The sequence below is a fragment of the Mustela nigripes genome, chromosome 3 (genome assembly GCF_022355385.1).
Source record: "Mustela nigripes isolate SB6536 chromosome 3, MUSNIG.SB6536, whole genome shotgun sequence".
NCBI classification, from domain to species: Eukaryota; Metazoa; Chordata; class Mammalia; order Carnivora; family Mustelidae; genus Mustela; species Mustela nigripes.
In genome coordinates this window covers 163,143,102-163,154,068 of record NC_081559.1, presented here as the reverse complement: position 1 = coordinate 163,154,068, position 10,967 = coordinate 163,143,102, and the positions used below count along the sequence as shown (strand labels likewise).

The 10,967-nt window shown below is 49.4% G+C and overlaps 1 protein-coding gene across 1 annotated transcript; it reads left to right on the top strand.

Annotated features, from left to right (window-relative positions):
• Positions 1-1,551: 1,551 nt before the first annotated feature.
• KLF10 (KLF transcription factor 10) lies at positions 1,552-8,447 on the top strand. Its single transcript, XM_059394959.1, has 4 exons — positions 1,552-1,981; positions 5,101-5,334; positions 5,445-6,357; positions 6,846-8,447. The coding sequence occupies exons 1-4, from the start codon at positions 1,946-1,948 to the stop codon at positions 7,103-7,105; spliced, it is 1,443 nt and encodes a 480-aa protein (XP_059250942.1). The 5' UTR covers positions 1,552-1,945; the 3' UTR covers positions 7,106-8,447.
• The last annotated feature ends 2,520 nt before the right edge of the window (positions 8,448-10,967 follow it).

The window sequence follows — 10,967 nt, the reverse complement described above, 5'->3', positions numbered from 1 at the left end:
AGAGGGGAGCTTCCACTACTGCAGCAGGTGCCCAGGGCCAGCTGCTCCAACCCCTCAGGCTCACATCAACAGGATGGGACAGCCCAGGCGGAAGGAAGCCTACAGGAAGGGACACCCCTGCAGACAGAGTGGGGGCATGGGGTGGAGGGGAGACAGGAAGAGCTGCCTGGGCTGCTGAGCTGGCGCCCCTCCAGCTGATTCAGGAGAGGCAGTGACAGAAAGCCATTCCATCCCCAGCCCTGGTCAGCTGTATTATTACTGGTGTTGTTGGCTATCCTGGGCCTTGGCTAAACCAGAAAGAAACACTGGAAGACGTTCATGGATTTGCCAGTTTCTGAAATGATTCCCTTCCTACGCTCATTCTGCGGTCATTGGGAAAGAAAGGTCACTGGCCTTAGCCTTTCAGTTAACGCGGAGAGATGAGACGGCTTGAGGAGGGGCAGTGATTTGTGCCACGTGTTCAGCCTGTCCAAAGGAGATAAAATCTCCAGTTTGCTTTCAGCTGGGTTATCACTGCCCAGCTCTCCCAACAACAGCTGCTGTGAACGGGCACGCAACGGCCAAAATAGGGCAAACTCGGAACGAAAACAGTCACGGGCTCCAAATCTGAGGCCCTGGCTCTCCTCCGACCCCCCCCCAGGGGGTCGGAGATGGTGTGGTGGGGTAGAGGGGGGGTGGGTGGCGCCTTAGAGGGGGCGGTGTGTCTTTGACCAGGCGGGCATCCCCGCAGCAACCCCAACCCCAGGTGCGCTTGGGCGCGGGGCGGGCGCCGGGCAAGTCTAGGAGACCCTTCCCCACGACCAGGTTCCAGGCAGGCGCTTCCGGAGGCCTTGGCCCCGAGTGGGGATGGGTCTACCTTTGAAACAGCCGGTAGACTGCAATTTAAAGTTTACATCGAGCTCAAAACTCGATTCCGCAGTCGATCATCCGCGCAACAGAAGGAAAAGAACTCGAGTCCATAGCCCCTCATCACCCCATTGGTCCAGTTCTCAAGGCTTCCTGCAGTCCCCACACCGTTCTCTCGGCGGCCTGGAGGAAGGATGGGCGGGGAGGGCAGGGGCGGGCACTGCTGCCGGCCACGCAGAAGGGGAGGGCGAGTCCGCTCCGGTGGCCGGGGCGTGGGCGGGGGGGGCCCCCACAGAAGCAGGTGTCCGCTCAATGACAGGGCTCCCCGCCCTGCCCTCCCCGCCTCCGTGCTCCCCACAGCTTAGCGAGGCAAAACCCAGTAAATGCTCGAGAAATGCAGCTCAGTCGGTCAGCGGGCTCTGCTTTCTTGCCAGACGCCTAAGAGGACGGCGCTTCCAAATGCAAATCTCTTGGCTCGGGCGCCTTGGCTAGCAGCCGCCGCCTCCCCCGCCCGGCTGCCCGGCGTCCCGCCCACCCCGCGGCGGGACGAGATGGGGCCCCGAGGAGAGGGGACGGGGCGGAGCGGGCATCCCTCCCCACCTCCCACGTGGGGCCGGCCCTCCGCAGGGCCTGGGCGCGCCGCCGCCGCGCCTCCGGGCTAGGCCCCCGCTCGCGGCACCGCCCCCTAGGTCGGAGCGGAGGACGGCAGCGGAGGGTGGGCGAGGGGTGGGGGGTGTCACTGAGTCAGGTGGCGTTGGGAGTTCCCTCGGGCTGGGCCTAGGGAACACGCTGCCGGGGATTGTGTACACGCTCCACTGACACAAGCTTCACGCTGCCGGGCAGCCGCTGATCACGCGTGGCCCCGGGAGCTCATTGGCCGACGCCTCACACACCTTTGTCGCTGATTGGCCGGCCGAAGGCTCCGCCCCCACCCCCGCCCGCGGCGCGGGGCAGGCAGAGAGGCTACCTGAATGGGGAGGGGGCAGACGGCGCGGAGCGCGGCGGCGGCGGGAGCGGCGTCGAGTGTCTCCGGGCGTCCGTCTGTGGCCAAGAAGCAGAGCAGCCAGTCAGCTCGCGGCCGGCGGCCAGGCAGCCAACCATGCTCAACTTCGGCGCTTCTCTCCAGCAGGCTGCGGTAAGTCACCTGGGGATGCCCCAGTCCTTCCCTTCCTCGCTGCGTCTGAGGGGCCAGCCGGGGCACTAGCCCCGAGCCCTTGACATCAGCGACGCCTGCTGCAGCGGAGTCCTGGGGGAGGAAGGGGCTTTCTGCCTGCACACTGGGTATTGGTGAGGGCGTGTGTGTCACGGAGTGGGTCAGGACAGGCGGATTGGGATCTACAGCCGAAGGGACCGGGGTCTTACTCAAGGTGTCATGAGGGGAAGGCGTAGCTCCGCTGGGAGACTTGAGGCAGATGAGTGGGAGGATAACTGAAAGGGTGCGAGGAGGGGGCTGCTGCCCTGGCAGCGAGGACAGGGGAAGGTGTGGAAAGGGAAGGGGGGTGACAAGGGGGCTACCCTGCACCTGGCACCCGGGAGAGATGCCGCCGTCTGGATCAGGAATGCGACCCAGGGCGGGAGGGGGCTGCTTACTGGCATTTGAGGGGCGGGGTGTCCACAGGAGAGGAGAGGGGGCTGCCCCTCTCGGGGGTCTGAGCCGAGGTTTGTGGTACTGGGGCTGCTCAGCAGACAGCCGGGGCCCGGGGGAGGGGGCGCCCGGCGTGGGGGAGGAGGAGTGGCACGTGGGCCCCGGACCACCCGGGGGGACGAGGAGGTGCGCCCCCAGACGTCGGCTGGGGACTCCCCATCCCCCGCGGGAGCAAGTGGCCGCCTTCTGAGGACCCCCTCGGAGGGGGGTAGGGAGATGGGAGGGTGGAAAGCGGGAGCCGGCAGCGGGGCGGGGGATGTGGGCGGGGGGAGCCGGGGCCGCGAGACGCGGGGGCCGCGTGTCGAGGCGGGAGCCGCGGGCCGTGGGGCCGCGCGTCTGGAGCCGGAGCCTGTGGGGGCTGCACGTCTGGGAACCCGTGGAGACTCGGCGGGCGGAGATGGAGCTGCCGGAGACCGCGGGGAGGGGGCGCAGCGTCTGCGGGAAAGACGGGGTGGTCTGAGGTCCTGCGGGCGGCGTGGGCGGGAAGCGCCGAGGGCTCGGCCGGATCCCCGGGGGCTGCGGCCGGGAGGAGGGCGGGGGCTGGGTTTCCGCGGGGACCCGGCTCCTCCCCCGGCAGCTGAGGCGGAGGCCGGGGGATGGGCCGGGAGCGGGTGCGCCCAGGGAGCTTCTCGTCCCGGAGTGACCCAGCCCCGGCCTCCGCCAGGGGCGGCAACGAGGCCCAGCCCCGCTGTCGGTTCCTAAGGGAACGGCGGCTCTCCCGGAGCGGGGAGGGGCGGGCGCTCCCGGAGCCGGCGCCCGCGGACCCGCCCCTCCCCGCGGGCTCGGGCGCGCACTGCCGGGCGGTTGGCGGCGGTGCCCGCGGCCCCTCCCCCGGGCCGGCGCGAGGGCGGGGGCCCGCGGGCTCAGGAAGTAGGTGAAAGGTGACGGCGCGGCAATTCCCAGTTCACGTTTCCTGCGCGGCCGGGAGCAGCCGCTGATCACGCTTTGTTCACATGCCTCGCCCCCTCCTCCCCCGCGCCCCCCGCCCTTCACGGTCCAGCCAATCCAGGCCCGAGCCGCCGGGCAGGCTGGCCAATGGCGGGGGCAGGGGCGCGGGGACGTGCGAGCGGCGAGGAATGTTCCCAGTGACTCACCCGCAAGCCTCATTGAGGTTAGGGCGGCCCCATCCGTCTGTCCCCGCCAGCGAGGATCTCCCCCGCCGTCCGCCCCCGCCCCTCGTCTGCCTCCCCCGCCCGTGCCTCCACCCGTTCTTCCCTTTCCTGCCTCGCGCCCCACTCCCTTTCCTCCCCTCCCCGCTTCTCTTCCTGCCCTTCCCAGCTCACACTCCCCTTCCCTGCTGGCCTGCCTTTTCTTTTCTTTTTTTCTTCTTCTTTTTTTTTTTTTGCATTGGCGTCTTGGGGCTTTTACACATACAGGCGCTGTCCGTTGCAGCTTACATAAAGGGGCGCGCGATTATGCAATAACCTTACTAGTGAAATTTCGAGAGCTGTGACTCCTTTTCTGAGGATTTCAACATGAAGGGTGTATGCATTTTTTTTTTTTTTAAACAAGCATTGAGAATAATACCTTGCAGCATAAAGAATGCTTTTCGGTATTTTTACACGATCTCTACTTAGACCAAAAGAATGTGTTCACATTAATGGATGATGGGAGGTGGTGGGTGGTACCATTTTTTTTTTTTAAAGAGCAGTTCACGGAACTTTAATATGAAGCATTAAACACTTGATAGAGGGAACAATACAAATAAATGCCAAGCATGTGCTGTCATTCTTGTCGTCAGTAATTTTAAAAATTAAAATACATTCAATTGGACTATTGAAGACTCATTATAGTCAGTTTTTTTGCATATTCTGGGTAGAAGATTAAATTTTATGATTGGTCATTTTTTAGTAGTATTCCATTAGCTGGTCGGAGTTGTGCATAGCAAACCATTGTGTGAAAAGGAACACAAACATGAAGAACCTGAAGTTTCAATAAAGCTTTGGGATTTTTCCACATATTTCAATGTATCTCTCTTTACTGGAGATAATCAAGCTATGAAAGATTTCAAGTAACCTAATGCAGTAATTTTAAAGAGTGGCTGAGGATTTCTGTGCTGTTGACTTTATTCTAAAGTGGAAAGTGACTTTCCAAAGGTCAGATCCATATCATCAGGACAGAGCTCTGTGCACTACACTTACCCTTTTTAAGAAAGGTGTGAGGTCCGCCTCCCAATTAGGAACTGGTATCTCAAAAGTCCTCATGCCACACCTGTAGTACTGAAAAAAGAACTTTTGTGGAGACTTCCTTTAGTTATTTTGTCTGACCTCAGTTGCAAAGGCTACTCTGGGAAGAATATAAAATTTCTAAATCAGGTTCTTTTTTTTTGGATCATATATGCATTGCTATCTTTAGCCTTGGTCTCCTTAATGGCAATGATGTGCTCCTATCTCCCTTGCAAGGATATCAGTGTTCAACCCTAAGTGCGAAAGAATGAAAATGAAGATTTTATTTTTACCATTACCATTAGTTGGGGTGAGAGAAAATTATTTCAGAAACTTGGAAAGTTGTGTAAATTGTAAAGAAAAAAGTTTGCATGTTGCTCTATGTGTTACTTGGATGACAAGAATATGCTTGTAATCATTTGATCTTTTCTTTTTTTTCTTTAGGAGGAAAGGATGGAAATGATTTCTGAAAGATCAAAAGAGACTCTGTTTTCATGGAACAAAACTACAGAAAAGAGTGATTTTGAAGCTGTAGAAGCACTTATGTCAATGAGCTGCAGTTGGAAGTCTGATTTTAAGAAATACATTGAAAACAGACCTGTTACTCCAGTATCTGATATGTCCGAGGAAGAGAATCTACTCCCGGGTACACCTGATTTTCATACGATCCCGGCATTTGTAAGTATTCCTGTTTTTAAGTTGAGAATGCAGATGACAGAATATTTTTTAGCATTTACACAATGAACTTAATTTCTCATGCCCATTGCCTGTATATTTTTCTTTTCTAGTGTTTGACTCCACCTTACAGTCCTTCTGACTTTGAACCCTCTCAAGTGTCAAATTTGATGGCATCAGCGCCATCTACTGGACACTTCAAATCATTCTCAGATGCTGCCAAGCCTCACATTGCTGCACCTTTCAAAGATGAAGATAAGAGCCCGGTATCTGCCCCCAAACTGCCCAAGGCTCAGGCCACGAGTGTGATTCGTCACACAGCTGATGCCCAGCTGTGTAACCACCGATCTTGCCCAGTGAAAGCAGCCAGCGTTCTCAACTACCAGGACAATTCTTTTCGAAGAAGAACCCACGTAACTGTTGAGGCTACAAGAAAAAACATCCCCTGTGCAGCTGTGTCACCGAACAGATCCAAGTGTGAAAGAAACACAGCGGCAGACGTTGATGAGAAAGCAAGTCCTGCACTTTATGACTTTTCTGTGCCTTCCTCAGAAACCGTCATCTGTAGACCTCAGCCAGCCCCTGTGTCCCCACAACAGAAGTCGGTGTTGGTCTCTCCACCTGCAGTATCAACAGGGGGAGTGCCACCTATGCCAGTCATCTGTCAGATGGTTCCCCTCCCTGCCAACAACCCTGTTGTGACAACAGTTGTTCCTAGCACTCCACCCAGTCAGCCACCAGCTGTCTGCCCACCTGTTGTGTTCATGGGCACTCAGGTGCCCAAAGGCGCTGTCATGTTTGTCGTACCCCAGCCCGTTGTTCAGAACCCAAAGCCTCCAGTGGTGAGCCCAAATGGCACCAGACTCTCCCCTATTGCCCCTGCTCCGGGGTTTTCCCCTTCCGCAGCAAAAGTCACTCCTCAGATGGACTCCTCCAGGATAAGAAGTCACATCTGCAGCCACCCAGGATGTGGCAAGACGTACTTTAAGAGCTCTCATCTGAAGGCCCACATGAGAACACACACAGGTACCAACCACTTCTTGTGTCTTAGAAAGTTAGATTTGTATTTTTATTTTTAGGCCATGATCACAAATATGAATCAAGCATGTTAAAGAAGAGCTTCCTTTATTAGCCAGTTCAGTGGCTGATACTACCACTACAAGTTCCTACAAAAGATTTCCTCAAAGTGTTTTTGTCTTAATTTCTCAAATGATTCTTAAGTGTCTGAGTAGCTTAGTAAAGAATCTGTAAAGCCTTCGTACCATAGTTGAAGTCAGAAAGCCTTTTTGTTTTTGGCTTGTTATAAAGGGAAGTTTTCTATGAATGTGACAGAGTGAAAGTTGAAAATAGAACAGTACACATGTTCACTTAAACAGTTGATTCATTTAGTAGCTTTTATTTTGAAAAGATTCTCTTTAGATATTTAACATGTATATCTTTAGATATAATTAGATATGTAATTTCCAATGATTTGGTAAATACATGTAATGATGATCTGAATTTCTTTGTCTCAGGAGAAAAGCCTTTTAGCTGTAGCTGGAAAGGCTGTGAAAGGAGGTTTGCCCGTTCTGATGAACTGTCCAGACACCGAAGAACCCACACAGGCGAAAAGAAATTTGCTTGTCCCATGTGTGACCGGCGGTTCATGAGGAGTGACCATTTGACCAAGCATGCCCGGCGCCATCTGTCAGCCAAGAAGCTACCAAACTGGCAGATGGAAGTGAGCAAGTTAAATGACATTGCCTTACCTCCAACCCCTGCCCCCACACAGTGACTGCTCAGAAGGTGAGAAGCAGAAGTAACTTTGGTCACAGCCAGGAACCAGTGGTGATGTAAAAACGCTTCCACTGCAAAGTCTGTGGCCCTCCAGTGTGGGCCACGAGCAGAAGCCCTACAGCCTGAGGAGAAGGCTCGGCCTGGGTTAGAGGACAAGAAGTGCTGCAGCCGCAAGCAGGTCACAGAGTGGCAGGATTCATTTCTTATCACATAAGAGAGATGAGAAAGCTTTTATTCCTTTAAATATATTTTGAAGGTTTCAGATGAGGTCAACACAGGTAGCACAGATTTTGAATTTGTGTGCACAATTTATTACTTCATTTTCACCATTTATACTTGAGACCAACTTTTCAATGTGATTCTTCTAAAGCACTGGTTTCAAGAGTAGAGAGACTGGAAATAAACATTACGGTACAGAGACGGAGATGGAAAATTGATTTGTATTATTATGAATATTGGCATCTTTTCCTAGTTATCTTGTTTACTATTTCTAGTCTTTCCAGTCAACTTCGTGGATGTAGTTGTTAAATATATCTAGAACTAGCATTTTTATACTTGCTAACATTTGGAATTAAGCAGCTGTATATTGCTGAAGAGGGCCCAAAGAATTGGAATCCTCAGTAATTTAATTGCTTTGAGGTATAGCTACAATTTTTTTGTGTGTTTTTGTTTTGAAAGTTTAACAGATGACTGTATCTAGGCATTTTATTATGCTTTGAACTTTTAGTTTGCCTGCAGTTTCTTGTGTAGATTTGAAAATTGTATACCAATGTGTTTTCTGTAGACTCTAAGATACGTTGCACTTTGTTTAGAAAAAAATTTTTGAAGATAAAAATATATTGTAAAAAAGGGATACCAAGAATTTTAGATAACTCCTTGAAAAAGATGGCTTATGTCATCAGTAAAGTACCCTTATATTATGAGGATGTAATGTGTGCTTTATTGAATTAGAAAGTTAGTGACCACTATTCACATGGACAGATGTCCTGTTAATTTATAGGAGTTTTTCATTGGGAGGGTTGGGGGGAGGTGGAACTGGATCAATAAAAGTTGGTTAAAACATTCACTTCAGCTAACAGTATTTCTGTTATATTCTGTTGTATAGTGGATGATATACACCGTGGTAAAACAAAAGTAAATTGTTTAAAATATTTAGCGAAAAATGGCACTATATTCCCATTTAACGTTTTTCTCTTGGATATTGATTTCTGACATCAAAACTTGGATCCTTGGAAAACAAGAATTTTCTTTTAATAAAAACTTTGTGATTTACAATTTGCACAACATTTCTTTTGTTGTACTTTATATCTTGTTTACAATAAAGAATTTCCTTTGGTATATTTACTTGGTTGGTTGCATTTGTTGAAAACCATTCTCAGTCTAACCATGACAGCGATCACTTATGGTACTATCCAAAGATTTAGTGTCTAAATTTCTCTAGGAGCTTCATTCAAATTTAGAACTGCAGGAGTATATCCCTAACACGCATCAGTTTATAGAGAGTATACAGAGTGAGGCCTGGGATCCACATAGTCATTGAGATAATTTGCAAGCCTGCCCAGCTAAAAAACCAACACATTTTAATTTCTATTTTATTTTTAAAGATTTTATTTATTTGACAGACAGTGAGAGAGGGAACAGAACACAAGCAGGGGGAGTGGGGGAGGGAGAAGCAGGCTTCCTGATGTGAGGCTCAATCCCAGGATCCCAGGATCATGACCAGAGCCAAAGGCAGAAGCTGAATGACTGAGCCACCCAGGTGCCCCTAAACCAACACATTTTAATCCTCAAACATTCTTCAAGACAGTTTGGTGATTTGGGATTGAAATACATCTTTGGTTCTCAGCAGAACCTTAAGTAGCATTAAGTTAAGGGGCATACCACAGTGAATAATTACAAGCAATGAGACTGCTGCAGCAAATGAAAAGGTGCCTGACCTGTTAGAGTCTAAATTACTCACACCTAGAAGTTAGATTAGCTCGGGTCATTAAGTGAAACCTTAAATGCAATAAACATACTGGTCCTCAAGCTATGTGAAAGGTAATACACCTGGGGAGAGAAACACTTGCTAGTGACTTGTCAGTGGGACTAGGAGCTGTAAATGCTACTTGGTGTATTGAGTATAGTTCTGGAGATTGCTATTTTAGTTGGCTCTGAAACCCCCTTGTCATGAGAGAACATCTTCCACAGCGTTCAGCTTAACCATCGGCCTGAAGTCTGGTGCCCTGTTGAACCCATCGGAAGGAGCAGTGTAATGTACTCACTTGGCACCAGTCACAAGGCAAGCATCTCGGGTTATCCATGCACCTGTTGCCATTTATTCCTTGGAAACTTAACACCACCCGAGTTCAACACAGCTGCTGGGGAGGGGCCTTGCTGTTCTTTGGTTTCTACACTGGGATCCTGGACTATCCTGACTCAGTTCCTCATGATGGTAGGTTTTCAGAAGTTGGGAGTACAGGAAGGTAGCTGACCTCGTACCCACTGCCTTGTAATGACATGGGCAGAGGAAATGTGCCACCCATTGCTGTGCTCCTATCCTAGTTGGCATCCAAGTCTTTACCTTAGAAATTCCGTAAATCAAATTATTTTAACCGAGTAATATATTTTTATATTTGAATTGAATGTTCATGCAGGCTCTCATCTTGATGAAAAAAATGTCCCCAAACAAGAACATTTGGAGCATATAACGATAATGTATTTGTGTAGCTTTAACACTAGTTTTGGTGGTTTCCTGTCTGACATACAAGTTGGACCATATGAAATTGCTGATATGCAAGCTGTTCTAACAGTTAATTTGTTTTAGATAATTTTAGATTTAGGGTTGCAAAAGTAGAGTTCCTATTTACCTTTCATCCAGCTCTTCCTTGTAACATCTTACATAATCCCAGAACATTTGTCAAAGCAAAGAAATTAATCTTGGTACAATACTATTAACTAAACTATAGATCTTGTTTGGGTTTCACTAGTTTTTCTACCTATGTCTTTTTTTCTATTAGAGGACCTAATCCAGGATCTCAAACATTTACTTGTACAGAGTTTTCTCCAGTCTATAGTCGTTCTGTCTTCTCTTGTCTCTCTTGAATAGTACTTGTCGGTTATTTTATAGAATGACCCTCAGTTTGGGTTTATGTGATGTTTTCTTGTGACTAGATTGAAATGATGTGTTAATTTGGAAAATACCAGAATGATGTCCTCACAACATCATATCAAGAAATACATGAAATCTGTATTCCTGGTGATGCTGACCTTGATCACTTAGCTAAGTGATATCCAAAATTTTCCACTGTAACCTGTTTTTCTCTTTATAATTACTAGCTATTTGGAGAGAGGTATTTTAAGATGAATAACCTGTTTCCACTTACACCTTTGCCCACTCAGTATGATTTTATGGAGCTTGTTTATGGCAGTTATTACTGTGATAGACTAATAGCAATTTCTTATTTCCTTCATTATTTACTAACTGGAATTTTGGGGGAAAGACTTGTTGCTTCTCCTGCATTTATTTATGTATTCAGTAATTTATGTCACTATGGAATTAGGGATATTTATGTCATTCTTTGAGTTACTACGTAATACTTATTTTTGTGACACAACTGTTCCAGGTTTAGCCCTTGCTTCCATTATTCAGCTGTTTTTGATCGACAAAGATGGACATTTCAAAGAGGTTCAACCTACCATGTCTCACTGGAATGAGAGCTGTTTGGTGTTAGTAATTTGACTTTTTTTTTTTTTAAAGATTTTATTTATTTATTTGACAGAGAGAAATCACAAGTAGATGGAGAGGCAGGCAGAGAGAGAGAGGGAAGCAGGCTCCCTGCCGAGCAGAGAGCCCAATGCGGGACTCGATCCCAGGACCC